At 46.4% G+C, this 19,699-nt stretch overlaps 10 protein-coding genes across 10 annotated transcripts; 4 read left to right on the top strand and 6 right to left on the bottom strand.

The window, feature by feature from the left end:
• Positions 1 to 264: 264 nt before the first annotated feature.
• LOZ57_004915 (uncharacterized protein) lies at positions 265 to 1,302 on the bottom strand (the record flags this gene model as incomplete). The annotated part of the gene is made up of 1 exon (XM_049253954.1): positions 265 to 1,302. One exon carries the CDS (start codon positions 1,300 to 1,302, stop codon positions 265 to 267), a length of 1,038 nt encoding a protein of 345 aa, XP_049107023.1.
• Positions 1,303 to 1,873: 571 nt separating this feature from the next.
• Positions 1,874 to 2,347, top strand: LOZ57_004914 (uncharacterized protein; the record flags this gene model as incomplete). Its single annotated transcript, XM_049253953.1, has 1 exon — positions 1,874 to 2,347. One exon carries the CDS (start codon positions 1,874 to 1,876, stop codon positions 2,345 to 2,347), a length of 474 nt encoding a protein of 157 aa, XP_049107022.1.
• A 260-nt stretch (positions 2,348 to 2,607) lies between these two features.
• Positions 2,608 to 4,470, bottom strand: VPS17 (Vacuolar protein sorting-associated protein 17; the record flags this gene model as incomplete). Its single annotated transcript, XM_049253952.1, has 3 exons — positions 2,608 to 3,461; positions 3,512 to 3,965; positions 4,021 to 4,470. 3 exons carry the CDS (start codon positions 4,468 to 4,470, stop codon positions 2,608 to 2,610), a joined length of 1,758 nt encoding a protein of 585 aa, XP_049107021.1.
• A 436-nt stretch (positions 4,471 to 4,906) lies between these two features.
• On the top strand, positions 4,907 to 7,651 carry MEF2 (Ribosome-releasing factor 2, mitochondrial; the record flags this gene model as incomplete). The annotated part of the gene is made up of 1 exon (XM_049253951.1): positions 4,907 to 7,651. The coding sequence occupies one exon, from the start codon at positions 4,907 to 4,909 to the stop codon at positions 7,649 to 7,651; it is 2,745 nt and encodes a 914-aa protein (XP_049107020.1).
• A 1,785-nt stretch (positions 7,652 to 9,436) lies between these two features.
• LOZ57_004911 (uncharacterized protein) lies at positions 9,437 to 10,033 on the top strand (the record flags this gene model as incomplete). The annotated part of the gene is made up of 1 exon (XM_049253950.1): positions 9,437 to 10,033. The coding sequence occupies one exon, from the start codon at positions 9,437 to 9,439 to the stop codon at positions 10,031 to 10,033; it is 597 nt and encodes a 198-aa protein (XP_049107019.1).
• Positions 10,034 to 10,079: 46 nt separating this feature from the next.
• Positions 10,080 to 10,988, bottom strand: LOZ57_004910 (uncharacterized protein; the record flags this gene model as incomplete). Its single annotated transcript, XM_049253949.1, has 1 exon — positions 10,080 to 10,988. The coding sequence occupies one exon, from the start codon at positions 10,986 to 10,988 to the stop codon at positions 10,080 to 10,082; it is 909 nt and encodes a 302-aa protein (XP_049107018.1).
• A 521-nt stretch (positions 10,989 to 11,509) lies between these two features.
• On the bottom strand, positions 11,510 to 12,902 carry GCS1 (Zn finger-containing GTPase- Activating Protein for ARF; the record flags this gene model as incomplete). Its single annotated transcript, XM_049253948.1, has 4 exons — positions 11,510 to 11,881; positions 11,952 to 12,647; positions 12,725 to 12,793; positions 12,861 to 12,902. The coding sequence occupies 4 exons, from the start codon at positions 12,900 to 12,902 to the stop codon at positions 11,510 to 11,512; spliced, it is 1,179 nt and encodes a 392-aa protein (XP_049107017.1).
• A 646-nt stretch (positions 12,903 to 13,548) lies between these two features.
• On the bottom strand, positions 13,549 to 14,794 carry LOZ57_004908 (uncharacterized protein; the record flags this gene model as incomplete). The annotated part of the gene is made up of 4 exons (XM_049253947.1): positions 13,549 to 13,854; positions 13,926 to 14,138; positions 14,200 to 14,488; positions 14,601 to 14,794. 4 exons carry the CDS (start codon positions 14,792 to 14,794, stop codon positions 13,549 to 13,551), a joined length of 1,002 nt encoding a protein of 333 aa, XP_049107016.1.
• A 1,465-nt stretch (positions 14,795 to 16,259) lies between these two features.
• LOZ57_004907 (uncharacterized protein) lies at positions 16,260 to 17,697 on the top strand (the record flags this gene model as incomplete). Its single annotated transcript, XM_049253946.1, has 2 exons — positions 16,260 to 16,416; positions 16,502 to 17,697. 2 exons carry the CDS (start codon positions 16,260 to 16,262, stop codon positions 17,695 to 17,697), a joined length of 1,353 nt encoding a protein of 450 aa, XP_049107015.1.
• A 573-nt stretch (positions 17,698 to 18,270) lies between these two features.
• Positions 18,271 to 19,301, bottom strand: LOZ57_004906 (uncharacterized protein; the record flags this gene model as incomplete). The annotated part of the gene is made up of 3 exons (XM_049253945.1): positions 18,271 to 18,718; positions 18,782 to 19,071; positions 19,152 to 19,301. The coding sequence occupies 3 exons, from the start codon at positions 19,299 to 19,301 to the stop codon at positions 18,271 to 18,273; spliced, it is 888 nt and encodes a 295-aa protein (XP_049107014.1).
• Between the last annotated feature and the right edge of the window lie 398 nt (positions 19,302 to 19,699).

Below are 19,699 nucleotides of genomic sequence, written 5' to 3'. Positions count from 1 at the left end.
GATGATAGCTTTCAGTCATATTTAATGAGATTTACAGAGACAATAATTTATAATTATTTAATAAAATTATTCTTAAAGTATTCTTCTACCAATTCTCTACATATTAATGTGTATTAATTGATATGTTACAATACAATTTTGTTGAGCAACTTGGTTGTGAAAAGAGTGGGTTTTGGTGTAAAAGTAGGGGGGGTGTCAACACTTTTGACCTAGTACTGTATTATTCTCTTGCGAAAGAATAAGCTTGCATGATAAAACTCATCTTCATTGAGTGTTCACAACTACAAATGAGTATAAAAGCCCACAATGGTCACTCCATGGTACTAACAGCTCAGCGTGATGGCCTTCCTTTGAGTTCTGTAGCACCTGGCTCAATTCACACCTGTTCTTGCTCATACATGTTCCAGGAGGTAGTATTGAAATGCCAATGCTCTGAAGACCCACAACAACGACTTTATCTAACCTGTGGGGCGGGAATCTTTGCTTGCCATCGATGCCCCAAGTAAAGCCAGGCTTATTTGGATAAATACGGGACCATACATCGACAAGCCCATTCGAACTAACAAGATCGTCATCGCCGGGAAGAACAGGATTGAAATCACCACCTATTAGGCCATGACCAGTCGCACGTAAATAAGAAGCAACGACAGAAAGCTGCCGGGGCCGCATGGACGGGGTAATTTGAAGAGAGTCCAAGTGCACGTTAATAAGGCGAATGCGTAGCTGATTCTGCAAAAGAATATCGCAGCAGAGAGCATCCCGCCCAAAGCGGCTTTGATATTTCACCCTCCAGACTGGGCCAAGAGTAATTTTGTTAGATGACGAATTTGGCACGCCAAAGCGCAGTTTTGATAAAAAGGTCAAGCTAATGAAGGGTTGTTTTCCAAACCTAGTTAGGTCTGCCTCACTGGAAAACCATTGATCACGAAGCCAGGGAATTGACAGTAAAGTCAAAAGAGCGGGATGTGATACTTCTTGCAAGAAGATTATATCCACCGGCGAAGCTAGGCCCTGAATATGCGAGATTATAGCAGAAATGCGCGTATCTGGAGCGTTGCAGGAGGAATCGACATTCCATGTAACTAGACCTAGTGGTGAGTCCAAAGCTATCGCGGCCTCAACCCTAGAATCCGACAGTGCCGCAGATGGGAATTTCAAATCGAGGGCGGCCCACTTGTTTCCAGGTGGTGTGAATTCATGCCACGTTTGAAAAATCGGTGTAGTATCTTGATCTAGGGGCGGAAGTGGGAGCCCCTGCCATGATCCTTGAGCTTGCTTTCGGAAGCGTTTAAAGAAGCCCATCGCTAAAATCGAGCTGCGAGTCGCGTAGAATGACGTCCAGAACACTTGGCGGGTTCCTCAGATAACAACAAAGCCCTTCCCGCGTTTGCACGGTTTGGCTGATTATTAATCCTTCTCCAAAAGTGACGTCAATTCTCCTTAGTTACTTTATACCCCAGAAAGACGATTCCCATCCATTCAAATTCAATCGAATAATCGCATTATGGAGTGGAACTGCTTTGATTAACATCGCCTTAGGTCAAAATGGTTATGGAAGAACAGATAAGAGCTAAATTTCATAACCTGTCCCCGTACTGAGTAGGGAATTTCAAACCACCCCGCGATCCGTATCGGAAAGTTCGCTTTGAATAGGACACCAAGATACGCCCTTTAACAAGCTAAGTTCTCGTATTCAGTTACGAGTTACAACTCTGAAACTTAATATGATGGCATGTTGAACATGGCTCGCAGATTCTCCGTAGTCTGTATATAAACACATACTTCCTCCTCCATTTTACTCGACTACACTACTACGTTACTTGATACTTAAAACTTTTATTTCCTATTACGGCCCCTATCTACCCTATTACGAATGGCTGCCCCCATTGTCCTCAAAGGTGGCTGCGCATGCTCCAAAATTCGCTACACCAGTACCGCAATGCCCGAGTGGGTTCAGAACTGCCTCTGTATAACTTGCCGCAAGGCTTCTGGAGCACCGTATCAAACCTTTGCCGGCTACTTCCTCCGCAGTTCTGTGACCTGGATCACAGAACCGCCCAAGTACTACAGATCCAGCGACTTTGCTAAACGTGGATTTTGCGATGGATGCGGCTCTAGCTTGACATTTGAGATGGATGCATTTCCAGATAACATTTCGCTAGCAGCTGGATCATTTGATGATTGGGATATTGTAGGAGGTCACAATGCGCTTACCAAACCGGGAGGCTATATCTATGTCAAGCAGAAACCCGTTTGGTTTGATTTGCCCAATGACGGGTTGGAGAGGTTCGAGGAACTTCCACCGGAGGCCCAAGCTGAAAAGGACAGTCAAGCTCAAGCAAAGTAAGGATATTACCGAACCAGTGTCTATATCATTGAAAGGAATATCCCATGGTCTATTAAATAATTACTGAGAATGGGATGTTGCGATTCGATACAGAAGTTTAGCTGTTCAGTATGGAGTCATGGACGTTGTAAACTCAGAGAGTTCAAATGCCTATGTAACGATACATGCCAGGTAGTAGTCGGAGTGGGTAGTTATGGCCTCAGCAGAAATACATAAAAGCAACCTGTCAAAATATATAAACACTTGCAAGGTTCGCTCAATCAGAAAGTGCTAGTTGCTAAACGACTGGCTGCATTCTTCGCATCCACTCGATCCTCATCATCTTCCATAGTCCCGCTTCGTGATCTCGTATTTCCCTTTCGCGAATCCCCAGCTGACTCCTCGTCGTCTTCCGGTAAAGACGGAATAAGGCTCCCACTAATACTCCTGCTCAAGCTGTCACCGCGCCTAGGAACGCCACTCCAGGCATCACCTTTTGGGCCTTGACTTGAAGCAAGGCTAGCGCGACGGGCTGCGGGGTGTGATTCGCGGCCCAAACGACTAAGCCCACCGGAGGAATCAATCGCTCGAATATCGGCACGCACACTCTCAAGTGTACTCAGGGTTCGGCGTTCAAATTCGATTTGGCGAATTGTATATTCTTTAATACTAAGAAGAACATCATCAGCAGTGCGGTTGAACCATCGTCGCTTTTCCTGCAGCAAATTATTCGTAACTCGCTGTGTCTTTTCCGTTAAATAATTCTCATGTTGTATCGCCTCTTCCATAGCCGCGATAGCTTCGTCGACCTTCTCTCCCCGCACAGATGAACTAGACTTTAGTCTATCAGCAGCAGCACGCTTGCTTCTTGTCGCTTGCTGTGCTTGGATCAGTTCTCGCAAAAGAATATGCCGATTTGTTAAGGTTTCTTTGACAATAAGTGCATCGGATGAATGGTAATTCAGAGGGTCTCCGAATGTTGTTGCCTCTGCTGTGCCCTGTGCCGCGTGGTAATCACCCACGGTTTGAATAACCTTGCCGAGTTTCCGGTAGGCATTTGCCAACCCGGGGTGTGTTTCCTGAACATTCATTTGCCCCAGTTTAACACCGAGATCGGATTCGGCAAGAGCAAGGCCTGCGGAGGAAATTAGTTGTATGCGTAGATAAGACGAGCCACAGACTCACCTCTCCGCGCTTTCACAACGCGGTCGACCTTTTGTCCTGCATCCATTGTTCCAAGGTAAAACCGCTTAACCACCGGCCGCGCATCTAGTAGTTCTGGGGTATCATCTGGCGGTGGTGCAAACTGCTTCAAATACTTTCTTCGGACACCAGTGGCAGGCTGCCTCATTCTCACGACCGGGCTGTACCCGAAATCGCTTTCAACAAAAAGGATTATTTCATCATCATGCATAAGAACTTCATTACTGCAAACGTAGTTGAGCCATCTCTGCATAGATGTTTTGATACGGATCTCATCTTCATCGGTCCCAGCACCAGCAGGTGTCAAAGGTGGGGGTACAGCAGGAACGATTGCTTCGGGGTTGGATGATATCAAGTGGTCCGCCAATTTACAAAATTCCGAATGTGTACGTCGTACGTCCCGAAATTGAGTTGTTCTAAACTTCGGTATATTGGTCTACTCAACGGGCTTATTAGCAATAGAACAGTGGTGGACGTTTGACTTTACGCACGTGTACATCAAAGCGCAGAATCGGATCTTTTTTCCCAGTTCTTTCTAGAGCGGTAATTTTAGCCTGTAACTTGTACTGGGGGGCAGGTTGTCGTGCATGATGTCTTGCCCCAGTTTGGTATCTTGCGGGAGCCTGGGCTCGGGGAGGAGGTTGGTGCTGTGAGGCTTGCGAGTGCGCCCACCCTGATCCTCCCTCGGCATTATCTGTCTCGTTTATCTGCGTCCCATGGAATCGCTCCACCAAACCGGGGGAGTTAGAATCACTAGCGGAAGCAGGCCGCAGATCTCCGGCTGTGTCTGTGTATGGGGAGTCGTGCTGCGACGGAAATGGGGACGGCGGCACCTCTCCAACTGACGAAGGGAAGCTTCTGTCAGCTCGTGGTGAGGAAGAGCCCCATGGTGATGCGCCAGAATGATGGTCTGAATCCTGGGATAAACTTGAATAGTCCATGCTCCAACGCTTTTGGGAGGGATTCGCACTGTGCGAAAGCAGGTGGGAAACGCGGAATTGCGTGGACTAGGCCAGCATCGGCGGCTGGAAGGTAAGGTTCGTAGGGCAGCACGTATTGAAATATCAATTCGGGATCGAATATAAAATCGTCACTCATCAATGTCAGCAAAGAAGGCGTGCAGAAGCGCAAAGAGTTGGCGAGTTACTCGAGATGCCAGTTCGCTTTTGGGTGGCTACGCGCGCCGCAGCAAAGACTAGTTTAGGTAGTTAGTCAACTGCCCGTGACTTTGCCAAGCCTCCAGTGATAGTTATCCGGATTTGAAAATTCCACTGAATCAACTCTGTCTCCCCTAGTTACTGGTAAAGGCGGGCTGTGCATAAATATACTACAATAAGGCTGAAGAATGCTCTAATTTTCCCGTAACTACAATCCGGCATGCTCAGCTCTACATATACCATACGATGGATATGTTCGCAGTGTCGAAGGAGCCTGAAGCGCAACTTTACGCCACTATTCAGGCCTCCACTGCCCAATCTTCGTGCATATTCCACCTCAGCTGCGCGAGATGAAATTACGGATCTTAATCGCACTCGCAACATCGGTATCATTGCGCATATCGATGCTGGGAAAACGACAACTACAGAGCGTATGCTCTATTACAGTGGCTTCACAAAAAGAATAGGAGATGTTGATGACGGTTCAACTGTAACCGATTTTCTTCCGGCAGAACGTGCTAGAGGAATAACTATTCAGTCCGCTGCAATTACTTTCCACTGGCCTCCGGAGGGCCAAGGTACCTTAGTCTCAGAGGGACCAGGTGTACCAAGATCCGCTTTGCCGCACACCATCAATCTCATAGATACCCCTGGACACGCTGACTTCACTTTTGAAGTTTTGAGATCCCTCAGAATTCTTGATGGAGCAGTGTGTATCCTTGATGGAGTAGCTGGAGTAGAAGCACAGACAGAGAAAGTATGGCACCAGGCTGCCATCTATGATATACCCCGGATTGCTTATGTCAACAAACTAGACCGTGAAGGTGCTGCGTTTGGTCGGACAGTGAGGGAAATTGGATCCAAACTTTGCGGCTGGCCAGCTGTCTGTCAGATTCCCTGGTTTGAGGGCAGGGAAAACAAGTTCAAGGGTATTGGAGATGCCATCTCACTCCAAGCTCTCCATTGGGATGCTGGAAAGGATGGAAAGCAGATATCGGCTGTAAGTTTGGAAACTCTAGAACAGACTGAGAGTAAATTTGCCGAGGAGATAAAAAGAGCTCGCATTGCCCTTGTTGAACTCTTGAGCGAGCACGACGATACCATGGTGGAAAACTTTCTAGAATACGACGAAGATCATTTGGCTGTCAAACCAATTGAGATTTGGGAAAGTCTTAGACGCTGCCTACTTCAGCAAGACAACAGAATCACCCCAACCTTTTGTGGCGCAAGCTTTAAGAATATCGGCGTGCAGCCACTTCTTGATGCAGTAGTGAATTTGTTGCCGAGCCCAAGCGAACGCCCTGACGCAGAAATTAGTGTCGGATTGGTGACCGGTGGACTACAAAGCCTCCTCAGGGGAAAGCTCTCACTGAAAAGCCTAGATAGGCCTGCTAAGCAGAAACGGAAGAAGAATTATATGTCTCTCTCGGCAGGTGCAGGATTTCTACACATTGTAGAAAGCTGTGCCCTCGCTTTTAAGGTAGTAAGTGATGCCAAGAGAGGTGTTCTGGTGTATGTCCGCGTCTACTCCGGCGTGCTCAATCGAAACTCACTGTTATTCAATACAAATCTTGACGTATCCGAACGAGCGCCTCGACTCTTCAAAATGTACGCCAATGATGCTATTGAAGTTGAATCTATTGCAGCTGGACATATTGGGGTAATAGCTGGTTTAAAATATGCTAGGACTGGGGACACTTTGGTCACATTCGGTGGAAACAAGCAGCATGCACCTGAGCCATTCAATGCCCTTCAACTTAGCCCCATCACTGTTCCTCCGCCTGTATTCTTTGCTAGTGTCGAGCCCCAAAGTCTCAGTGAAGAAAAGAATTTGCAGGAATCCCTTGCATTGCTACTTCGAGAAGACCCAAGCCTTCACGTTACCGTTGATGAAGACTCTGGACAAACCTTACTCAGTGGAATGGGTGAGCTTCACCTGGAGATTGCCGGTGATCGTCTTATTAAGGACTTCAAGGCTAAAGCATCTATTGGTAAAATTGAAATTGGATATCGCGAATGCGTCACAACTCCTTCGAAAAAGATAACTCGAATTTTTGAGAAAGAGATCGCGGGTCGCAAGGGGCGTGCGGGCTGCACTGCAATGGTAGAACCCCTTTCGGAAGCTGGCTGCACTACAATAGTAGAACCCGCTCAGGACGTTGACTGCACTGCAATGGGAGAACCCCTCCATGAAGAAGAATTTGAAGATGAGGACTCGGAAGATACTGATGTCATCTTCACGGAAGAAAAGGATGGCAATCGTATCACTATAAAGATCCATGAGTTTGACGCGACGGGCGGAGCCCAGGCGTTTGAAAGTGGACTACTTTCTTACCTTACTTTAGTTGACCTCCGAAACTCGCTATACAATGGCTGCCTTGCTGCTCTCGCACGAGGGCCCAAGCATTCCTTTCCCGTTAGCAATGTCCACGCCACTCTCATCTTTGATATTTCTCGGCATCTATTCGGGATCGACACCACACCTTCATCTCTGTCCGCGGCAGCCCGTCTCGCCACGCAAGCGGCTCTTAAAGAAGTCCGATCAAAGTGCTCTCTCATGGAACCAATTATGAATGTGTCAATTAGCGTTCCTGGATCAAGTCTGGGAAACGTCGTGCATGATATTTCTTCTTCTCGAGGTGGTCATATTGTGTCCCTAGATGAGGATACATCTTCACCCCTGACTGGAAGTGTCCAAGATCTCCCACCAATTGACCTGGCTAGAATTTATACGCCTGATGACCCGTTTGTCTCGTCATCATCATACAGTAACACCGAACTATCTGGTGCAAATGACTCTCGAACTATCTCTGCCAAAGTTCCACTGAAAGAAATGGTTGGATACTTGAAACACCTTCGAAGTTTGACGAGCGGAAGGGGAACATTTGTGATGAGTGTGGACCGTTTCGAGCGGATGAACAGCCAAAGAGAAAAAGCCGCTTTAAAGGAACTACGAGGTTTATAGATTACCTATTTTGCTACTTTCAGCATTCCTCTTAACATCAAAAATCAGATCACAGATCGTTAATGCAGTATTTGATATGGTAGTTTCCTCTTTTTTGACGATCTAGTATGTCTGTATTAATTCGCTCTATATATTCTTTCATAGAGACTAGGTTAAAAAACAAAATTTCGAGAAGGTCATTCTCATTCCCTTGATCAAGAACTTGCACAAGGCCTCCTACCCCAAACTTCTGTGCTGATTGTTCAGCAACGCTCTGCTGAATACCTTGTCAAGCGGAGACCTGCCTAGGCTATGCTAGGCACGGAGACGTAGCTTTGGAACACCCGCTAGGCGCTAAATCACGTGCCTTTTTGCCACATATGCATCATCGGAGCTTCACTCTGCTTCGCTCTGATTGGCTCTTTTTGCCCCACTTGGGCTAGCTACTCACTTATATAAAGTAGCCTGGATCTCTCTATAATATGAGATCAGATCTCCAGCTCGTACCTCGTTATGAGCCCGGCTCACGCTTAAGCACTCTATTTCCACGTCCTGATTATATACGAATCCCTTACGATCACACACTCGATAGAGCGAATTCGATATTTGCAGTGAACAAACACACGGTTAAGAACACGGAGCACGGAATAGCATGGAGATGGAAAAACTATCCCCATCGAAGGAAACGTGATCAGAAAAGATTGGGAAGCATGGTACATGATTATTAAATCACATGCAGTGTCACACGACGTTTGGCCCTACATTGACCCGACAAAGACGACACACCCTACAAATATAGCGCCAGAATGTCCAGACCTAGACAAATTCAGGGAAGGCGGAGTTCTGACAGAGAATAGCAAAGCCTTGTATGAAAGCGCGTACAGGCTATTTACAGCTAACCAAGAACGTTACAACAGAATAACATCTGGCTTGGGAAAGATAGGTGTTTACATACACAATAGTGTGGATCTAAAGATCTCATTGGATGTGGCCCGCTATGACACAACAAAAGAAAAATTAGCGCATCTTTATAAGCAGTTCAGACCCACTACTGGTGAAGTACGCCGCCGCTACCGTATATTACAGAAGGGTTACACGGCATGCAATCAACGACACCAAATGTGGGCACTAGCCTGGAAAATGATAAGCTCCGACCTAGAGACCCGCCTAAATATGTCAAATGCGGAAATATGCAGAGATTTTTTAATGGCTTTGCAAATAACGGATCCTGATTGGGCAGTATTCTACATCAAGCGCTGGAAAGAGCAACTAAAAACGGGCACGCTACACATCAATGACGCAGCTGACGAATTCATTGAAGACAAAGATCTGGAAAGGTCCCTACAAAAAGGCACGTGATTTGGAGCCTAGTGTTCCAAATCTACGCCGTACTCCGTACAAAGAAAACGAAAGAGAATCCTCCAATCTCCATGCCTAGCCTAGCCTAGGCAGTATACATACCTGTCACGCTATTTTTCTCCGATAATATCTTCGCAAGTATGTAACTGCATCCGGAATATTTCAGCTTGAAAATTCGGAACTTTCTTGGCATATCGCGTTACTTGTACTAGAAGCTGATCGTGATTTTTCCTGGGATTTTCAGTGTAAAAGTCAAGATCATGGGTGGTTTCCCTGGTTCCCAAATTAAATGGTATTAAGTTTCCCTGTTATTTACTCCGTACAGTGGTACATACTCTCTCGCCCATTCTACAGAGTTTGATGCCACAGAGTATGTAAACAGGACTGAAATTACTGTCTATTTATTTATCATTTCTACATTCAGTTGCTGGCAATCTGCTTTTCAATATGCAGCTTCGAGATTCAGCTTGGACCGTTTGCTCTTGGGTGCATTCAATTTCGACTATACTAAATATCAAGAAAATCCCAAATCCACCCTCTCCTACGGTTTCCTGGCTACTTGCCCATCGTGAACCGAGACAAGCGCAAGCACGCGGGCGCGCACCACTCGCTTCTTTATACCGCATGTACGAATACTTCGTTACTGGCCACTACCTTGGCCTTAGAACCGAAATCGAGTTCTTTTTCAACAGGTCCGACTGGCGAGTGTCCGATATACCAGACCCTGCCGATCCGGATCCAGAACGATATGCACTTCTCGCCGTTATGCCAACTTGTATGGTGCGAGCCTTCAACCGATTGATCGAGAGGGGTCTACCTCGAAATGCACCTGCTATCATTATGGGAAGCGACGAGCTCGATGAGTTGCAGTCACGCCCACGAGTGCTCGAAACGATACCAGCATGGTGTGCTAAAGTTCCCAGGCTGAACACAACACTCGTCATTCCCGGCAAAGATGGTGAAGTTCCTACTAGCGACGTTGCCAGCTCTGAGTTCCTAGAAAAAAACATTCTTGCCTGGGACCCTCCCGTTTACTTCGTTTGATAAGCATACTAGCTATAAACAGCAAAATGATATCTCCTTCAAGATACTAGATATTAATCGTTACTGCTCCTCTTCGCTTCTCATCGCGCAAGCCTCCAACCACGGACGCATTTACAAGCCACCCCGAAGGCAGTTGTTTCTCAATCCCCAATGCCGAAAGTATGTAGACATACCATAAATAGATCAAAAACAACACGCCTCCACCAGATAAGATGAAATCATCGTATGCCTTCTGAACACGGTCGTAAGAGACTTTTTCAATTCCATAACCTTCATGTATATGACCAAATACGTGAAGCTTTGGCTTTGTAGATAATCGCCACAACTCTTTCAAAAGAAACCCACATCCCAGTTTGTTCAGATCTAAATGGCCCTTTGGGGGTCCATGGGTTATCAAAATATCTGTGTTCTCTGGTATTGTGCCTTCCCATATATCGATTGTTGGTGGATATTGGAATGCCCAATTGCCATGGCGGGCGGAGAAGGGGCTCCCGTATATTTTAATAGTTCGATCTCTCGCGCACTGGACGGTGGCCGTATTATTCTGAAGATAGACGATGCTGCCCCAGTCAATGTTTTGTCGATCGCGAAAATGGGCTGATGGAAATGAGGCATCCAAGATGAGATCGTGATTGCCAGCAACAACAAATTTGTGTTGATGGGGCTGTGAGTTTAACCAGTTAAGAGCGCGCTGGACTTCAGCCAGAGATCCAGACTGAGTGAGATCTCCAGCATGAACGAGAATATCGCCATCAGGGAGGTTCGGTTGATAGTTGTGTGTGTCAGAGATACACACCACTGTAACAGGACACGAATGCGTAGAAGGAAGTCTTCGTGGTAATTTATATATAGACTGCGCCAGGAAGTAGGTTGGATCTGAGCAAAACTTTGAAAACGCGCTTAGCTGCTTTCTTTTTAAAAGGGCATCAAACCCATCCCTTCTGTTATTAAACATCACAAGGATGAGCCTTAGGAATTCGATAAACCGGTGATTTTTTGGGTGAGACTAAAATTAACCAAAACCAACTTTCACTGTTATATAAACATGCTTAAGTTACATATGTAGCTCAAAGAAGATATATGGTTTCCATGCCCGGGCCCTAAAAGTAATTTTTTCCCTGAGTGCTCAGAGATATGTAGGTATATATATATATATATATTTTAAGGACACATTGTCATTTATTTTTATGGTCTAGGCTATTTTAAACTAGCTCTAAAGGTAGCATTTATATTAGTATATGCGTAAAATGTATTGCGATTATGAATGAGAGTTTTCTGTTAAATGTATCACATTTGAATTTTCCCGTGCCATTGGAACCATCCTTTGTCCATTGAAGCTCCTCAGTTAATGTGTACATCTGCAGGGTAGGACATCGGCATCTGTGCGGGAACTTTCTCAACCTTTTGGAGACAAAATCATATAAATAGATAAGGGTATAGATACGGAAGCTTAGGTCAATATAGAACAGCACCATATTACCAATTGTCATCCCAATCATCCTTCCCCTTTCCTTTGGCTGATGCTGCTGTAGTTGAAGCCGTGGCCGATGGAGAACTTTTCTTCATCGCCGCAGTCCCGATTGCTCCAGATCTAGTCGGGGTCGTACTCGCATTTGCTCTTTGGTTTCTTTCTTCTCCAAGTGCTGCAAAGTCATCCCAGAAATCTTTTCTTTCGGGCTCAAAACGGCTGTTTCCAGGACCCGATCGGCTTTGGTTGCCTGGTCCGCTTGCAGGCCCTTCGACGAAGCGGCTGAAAGAGTCTGTAGCACCACGAGCACCAGTTTGGATGTTCCGACCTACCTCCACTGCAGCTAATCTGGCTTGAGCGGCGAGGTCTGATTCTGCAATCTGCCCAGGAAGGAAGAATCAGTAGGTTGCCACGAATCATAGTAACAACTAATTTAGAAATCCAACATACCGATTTAGCTGCAGGCTGTATATAAGAATCATTGACGGTTTTCGCACCATTTCCAAGAGTGCTTGTAAACCATCCAAATCCTTTGGTTAGTGCAGCGACAGGGTCGCTCTGGAAATCATTTATTCCTGGCATATTACTCTCTTGCTGAGTGGCTTGTCTTGACGCTGGCATACCGCCTCCAAAGCCAGTGAACTTCCCGCCCTGCGAGGGTGGCACATCGGCCGATCTGGCCGCGTTCTCTTCACCTAACCGAGCAAAGTAGTCTTCATTTTCTTGTTTCTTGCTTTTAATACCATCTGTATTTCTGGGTGATACCACCCTGGGCTCATCTCCGTTTCTGATCCCTGGTGTGCCAGGTGTATTGGTTCTAGAAACCGTGTTCTTTTTCTCCTCGCCCGGAACATATTCCCTTCCTTCAACCTGAGCGGTCAATCTGGCTTTCCACTCCTCGCCAACATCACCACTATATCTTTCCTTCACTGTAGCGTCATCGAACGTAGTTCCCTCCGCGATCGTGGTAGGATGGGCGTCAAAGAACTCTTTCCAAGGCTCATTGCCCCCAAGTTCCATTCGTTGTATTTCTGCCTTTTTGAAGGCGTCCATGGTTATGCTTCGAACGAAGGATATGTGAACGCCCAACCCTCTGTGTATTCCCGCGCAATTGAGACAGATGAAGGTACCAAACTTGGGAGAAGCCTGCAACACCAAGAAGTGAACCATTAGCCATGTGCTGCATTACAATGCGCTGCCTCAGGAGGAAGGAGACGATTTACCCATTGCGGCGATGGAGCACCGCAATCGCAACACCGATCATTTCCTTTTGTCTTCTGGACAAGGAGGAGCTAAAGATGCCGTATGTAATTAGATACGTTTCCACCGCAGTGCGACTTCCCCACTGGTGTGGCATACCTTGCTCCTCGTCTCGGGGTCTACCTCCCAGAGTTTCGACATCGCGTCCAAATCGTGCTGCGCACGCCTGGTAAAGGCCCCTTCCGTGAGGTCGCGATAAGCACAGGGGAAACTTGGGACTGGCCAACTAACTAACTAATATTGAAACACCCCACACCCAGACACCTGTTAGGGTAAATGTGGAGAGCGTCTAAAACGTCCGCTGGACGGGTTTAGATCTTTGGTAACTCGCCCCGCTTCAAACCATATATGTGCGGTGAGAGATAATATCAATCAGAGAAAGACTGCTCCGTAAAGGGGGAATGAAACAACTATTGCAGAATTGCCCTAGAAGTTTGGCTTTACAAAGCTATTGTTTATACGGTTATGTAGTTTTGTATGTTGTGTGGTCTTGGATGCAGGATTGATTGTACCCCAATTCTGCAAGCAAGAGGAACTGAAGAGAACTTAGAATCATCAGGTCATCAGAATTTTTTTTTTAAGATACATTTATTAATTGACATGAGGAAGCCCATTCAGCATATTAGAATAAGTAAATATCACGACTAGCGATTTGAAGTCACCATCCAGACAACCCAGACAAGAAGGGATGCCAATAGGTTCAGATAAAATATGGCAATGGCACTCCGAAGTCCCACCAACCGTTCAATCAACTACTCAAGGAGCCTCTAGTGGAAAAAATATTCACTTAAGCAGCGACATTGGCAGCCTCCTGGGTAGTAACCTCGCCAGTTTCAGCGCCAAGAGGCTCGTCTTCCTTTCCGGGGCTATCAATGGCAACCTTCACTGCGATCTCGCGTCCATTAATATCTTTGCCGTGCATTTCATTAACGGCCTTTTGCTGAAGCTCCTCGGATCCAAGGGTGACGAAGCCGAAGCCACGACCCTTGCGAGCCTCCCCACGAGCGTGTAGTTTCTTCACCATGAAACGTGGAATTGGGCGAAGAGCGATCTTGGCAGAGATTGGGTCGTAGGAGGCAAAAAGCTCTTTCAACTGCATCGAGGTGATTGTCAGTAGTCGAAGACAAAAAATAAAAAATAAAAATTCAATAATAGTTAAAATACCTTATCTTCACTGAGGTCATAAGGCAGATTCGCCACCATGACTTTGGTCTTGGAGGGAATGCCGTCTTCAGGGGGACCTCGCTGCTTGCGGGGACGAATCTGGCCCCTCATAGCATCAGTGTCATCCTTTGGAGCTTCAACTTCTTCTGCTCCAGCCTCAGGGGGATTGGTGACTTCCGCAAGAACCTCGTCACCTTCGCCCTTGGCTCCGTTCTGGTGATAGAATACATTAGCCAAGCAGTGAGAGTGATAGGGAAGGAGAAAATCAACACACAGCACGACCACCACGACCAAATCTGCCACCGCGTCCACGTCCACGGCCACGACCTCGTCCACTACCTCTCTTGCGTTGACCTCCATTAGTGCCCTCAGCACCACTTTCAATCTTTGGTTCTGTGGGCTCTGGCTTGCGAGCAACTTGAACAGAAACCCGACGCTCCAAGATGTCTTTGCCAGTCAAGGTGGCAATGGCAGCTTGAGCTTCTTGTGCGGTAGCCAGGTCAACAAAGGCATATCCAACAGGACGGTTGGTTCGAGGGTTCACAGGGATAGAAACACTCTCGCTAATGAAACATAATTAGCAAAAATAAATGCACAAAAAAAATGTGCGTTACGCAGCAGCAGCTAGTGTATTTTGTGCACATCTACTACAAAGAGATCAGATCAAACACTTACACAGTGAAGCCTTTGAAGAAGTCCGTAAGCTCCCCCTCAGTGGTCGCGTACGCGAGGTTCCCAATGTACAACCGACGACCCTCATCGGCACTAGCTGTAGTACCATTTTGGGTAGCAGCGGGAGTACCGTTGGTTTGTTCATTGATACTAATGTTGGCCAGGTTATCGGCAACTTCATTGACGGCAGTAGACATATTGAAGAGATGAGTTTTCTTTATCGGACACGGGAAAGAAGCGTTGATGGATGACCGGTGTGTTGATAACTTGACAAGACTCAAAAAAGCTGAGCTGCCTCTGGGACTTGAAGAGGGGGTTGAGGGTCGCTTGGTGCCCTAGATACTAAAGAGGAGGAGGGATTTAAAGTGAGACAGAGCGTGTCTTGATCGACGAACAGAGTCTTTGCTGTGGACGAAGAAAGAAAAGAAGAGAAAGAGTGAGTCGGGAAGGCGAAACGGGAAAAAGAAAGAAAGGGGCGGCTGACTCAGAACTGACTAACACAGGCAAAGCTCCCGTTGGGCTTAGCGCGGGTTGGGATGGTCAGACTGAAAGCAGTTTAGCGCCCTCAATATTGGCGAGTTCCAGAGCAATGTTAGTCATCCAGCATATTCAGGAGCTGCTGCCTAAGTTCTAACGCTGCCGACGTCAGACAATCAACGAACCATAGTCGCAACGACAGATACTACTTCGGCAAGGCAGGAAGCTACCTGCGAAAAGCGATGGAATGCAGAGTACTCTGTTTGGAGTAACCACCCATTTATCTACTGGCTGTGAGAGCCAGTCTACGCGTCGCTGGATCCCACGTCATATATACCCTTTCAATCCTGGCAATCCGGAGTTGATGCGTATGCTATGCCGAATCAGGATCACCTCTTACCTGATTATTGCACGGCAATACATGGCTCCAAGAAAAATTTTGCCTCCTGATGTAGCCGTCATTTTCGAAGACACACTGATTTTAAACAAAGAAACGAAGCATGCTCTGCTAATGGCGCACCACGTATGACAGCGCATTAGTTCTTGACGAAGCCTCCATCTCCAAAAGTGCGATGAAAATGTCTAGTTTCGGATGTATAACTATGGATAATATCAACAAACTTCTATTTCGCTGTTCGCCCTCGACGTTCTGTTGTGTCGCCTTTTTCCTTCTATTCCCACCTGCCATCCTTGGTTTGGCGATTTTAGTTTCTGTTATCGCCGCCATTACTAGTTTTATGTGGAAGGCAGACCTTCAGACTTGGACTAGGTTCCCTTTGCTTTGGTGATTGTTGGCGCATTTCCGCCCAACGGTTCTCCTGTTCGATTGCAACCATGGACTAATATGACTCACTTATGAACCTGCTCATCATTCATGTCTGCGTTATCTTCCCATATATTTTTGCTGTTTCCCTCTCTTGACACCTTTTTTGACAAACATCATTCCCATCCTTTGTTGGACACTTCTGAACAGCCCCAATAAAGATAAATACTTTCAAAGTGGTTTTGCTCCTTTGAATATTCTACGCCCTAGATAAATTGAATCAGAATACCTAGTTTCTTTTCTCTATTGCTTATTCCAAAGCTGCCGGCTTTCATACGACTCTTATACGACGATTCTATCTGTGGTAAAGTTCTCCTAATCGAAATCCACAACGTGCCATCACGGCCTCGACTCATTTTACAATGGCAAATATACCAGTAGTCAGCCTGGATGAATCAGATGACGAGCTTTGCTTTATTTCGAGCTGCCCTGTCCATAAGAACGCCCATAAGAACGTCCCAGAAATGCAGAGCTTCAATGATTCAAAAATACATTCATACCTCAGCCCAATTTTCAATTGTACGACTTTAAGTCTCCTTAATCATTTACTCCTGAGTTTCCAATGTGATTTCTGCCTAGGATGGAAGCTGACTAGGGCTTTTAGGTGAACGATTCCTCCCAAATCCTCCTGCTTCTCTCAAAGTTTCTCATGTCAAACCTAAGAGAGAGGTATGGGCCAGTATCGAACCAAGTAATGAGATATTTGAAACCAGTTTCCCACAAAGCAATGTCAATCTGCCAAATATTAATTCGGAAAAGACACATTACGGCCCAAATTTCTTTTTCGACTTTGCTAAAGCTATTACCAGGAGTTTTCCATATGAACGATTTGCCAGAGCTCAGGGATGTGAAATTTCTGACATCAAAGACGTTATGGTTGATACCCTCATTAACCCTTTAATGAAACAAAGAGCGGTGAACGAGTTAAGGGGCAAAACATCAGATCGGGGAAATGATAAAAATAACTATCCTATTGAACCCGGGGTTATTGTTTCTGCTGCATCACTTGGGTATGACCTGGTGCCAAAAGATGAAGCACCGGAAGTAGGAGCTTTAGCTAATCGGATTCGACATGCAAGACAATCAGCGAAAATGAATCAACTCAAATATGAGGATGATGTTAGCTGTTTTGATAGTAGTGCCTCCATGGCGAGAGCACAAAGCGATGTAACTTCTGAAGACATCAAGGCCAGGCAGGATGATGGCCAGTTCCACTTGGAAACGGACGAAGATAATATCAGCGAGCCGCAGGCTGATAGCTCTAATGAATCAACGCCACCAAATTATCGCAAAAGGGTTTATGAGGAAAAAGTTTTATATGAAGCGAGGGTTCTCGGCCGGCGTCTCAACGAAGGTATATATCAGCCATCACACCACTCAAATCCCCCCAAGAAGCTCAAAATGACATGGCCAACACGCACATCCACATCGGCTGCCCACCCCACTCATCCTTCATCCATTGCCCGAACAAGTGGGCGCCGTCCAGTATGCCGTGACTTTGCTGGCAGTTATTGGAATCTTAACCCCGAACAAGGACCTGCAATCACTGGCTATGGTGGCACCTTCGGTCACCTGGTGGAACTAAATCAAATTAACATCATTAAGCGACGCTGGGATAGAAGAAACTTTGGAGACATCCCTGTACCGCAACAGGACATTACTGGGTTTGATGATGATACTGACGAAGAAGTTGGGGGGGAAAGTGGGAATGAGGCAGATGATAGTGAGAACGGCACCTACTATGACTTTGCTGATCCGGATATAGCGGAAAAATTTTTTGACATCTCCTATTGGAGGTAAATATGGCTCTGGAAAATTGTCTTGACTCTCCTTGAATCATTCATCTACACTTTTATTTTTGTATGTACACATGTACCAATTATTATTATAGCCCTATACTTAGAAGTGATTTCACTCATTTAAGATGTCATTCTTCTCGAATAATACTGTTGTCCTATCGCCACACATTTAAGCTAATATACTGGGCTATGATGTTTAAACTCCGTTTTCTCCCCATTCTGCGCCCTGAATAAAGATACACATGAAATGCACACCTGAGATATAACATAAAAAGATGCAACTATACGTGCACATGCTAGGACAGCCCCCACTCTCACAGCTAAATTTAATACAATCAAGAACTATAAAGTGTTTTAAGAAATATAGGGCAAATGGATACAAGGCCTAACAAACAAGGAGGAAGAATGCAGCAGGGCCCAATTCATGAGAAAATGCAAACTCCAAAAGAAAGAAATGAGCCAAAATTCAGTGGTCCAAGTACTAAACCCCAAAAATTCAATGAAGATAAAGGACACAAGTCTCATACAATAGCTTAAGGGGTTTGAAAAAATTCTAACTTTTTACAGCACAAGCTTACCGATTGTAAGGGTTGTGCCCATAGTTGGTCGGCGGCTGCGACGTATGAGAGTAGGGGCCACCGTAGCTCGTATCATAGTCATGCATCAAACCGCCTGGCGCCATAGACCCTGCAGGGTGGCTCGGCCCGGGAGCAATTGGCGCGGTGGGATCATATGCAGACGGAGGGGGGCGAGCGCCGTGATGGTGCATATCATCGGCCTCATTTTGTTGAAGCAGGGCATAGTCATCTCCATCTTCGCGGTGGTTAGAGTGTAGCCCTCCAGGACGGCCAGTTCTGAACTCGGCATCGCCTTCTTCGTCCATCTCGTGGGGGTTGGAAGAAAACGCTGCTTTGGACTGCGCTGCCAAAGTGGGGTCGGAGCCGTCGTATGGCATCATGCCGGTTCGACGGAAGTCCATAACGTCTCGCAAGGATAGAAATGTGGTTACTACAAATAGCAAGCTGATGTAGATGTTAGTGATATATTCGCGCCAGCGTAGCAGTAATGGGAGCTAGATGCCTTACAAGACAAAAGCGCCGAGAACAGCCGTGCCTGTGCTCAGTCTGCATTTGGCTGGGCTGCCATATGCAAATGCATCGCACCCTTTCCTGCCATTCTTCTTGTTATTGTCATCATTTTCGCCTTTGGCCTTCCCACTGCCAACGTACGTTGCGATGGCCACCCAGGCAGTGAACCACATGAACGCATACATACCATCAACAGTGGCAAAGGCATAGGGATTACCGAATCGCCGTGCTCGCGGCCAAATAGGAACGGCAGTCAGATATATTAAACCCGGAATCGAGAACCAACACTACAGGAGCAAAGGGCAACAACATTAGTCACAGACTCCAACAGAGAACTTGGCTTCATTCGGTTCCTGAGCGAACTTACCAAAGCGAAATACCAGGCGGTGCGACCGTCAGTTTTCCCATCTCTTGTGAACACAGCAATCGTCATCGCCCAGGCTAGGAATATGATGAATGCCTGAAACGCATGGAGGAGGGTTTTCGTCCGGGAAGTGTTGAAATGTGGGAGATTCATTGTCGTCGAAGTGTAGACGCTACCCAATGCGCCCCGGTGCCTTGATGCCTTTGCTTTGATGCCCTGATATAATGATTCCCTGAGCTGTCTCAAAATCCTTCAGCCAACGTCAAAGCTCCGAAAGCTGTATGCAGGTGTAATCGCGTGTGATGTGGCTTAAGTATGAATGCACGATACTAGGAACGACGCACAAACAGTCAAGTGAATTATTCAACAGAAAGGTGTGCAAGAAGTGTGGTCATGACGGCACTGTGGATCATGGAGCAGATGAAAGCAAAGCCACACCAGCATGCATGGGTTTGTTTGTGTCCAAGGCTGAGCCGGGCCGGGATGTTTTTGTTAATTTAGCCTGCGTCAGCTCTCGGCGCAGGCCGTCATTCTTGGCAGGCTGAGATGCC

Source organism: Ophidiomyces ophidiicola, assembly GCF_022830035.1.
Source record: "Ophidiomyces ophidiicola strain CBS 122913 chromosome Unknown scaffold_22, whole genome shotgun sequence".
NCBI lineage: Eukaryota > Fungi > Ascomycota > Eurotiomycetes > Onygenales > Onygenaceae > Ophidiomyces > Ophidiomyces ophidiicola.
Note: the sequence above shows the minus strand (reverse complement) of the source record. Positions and strands in the feature narration are given on the sequence as shown.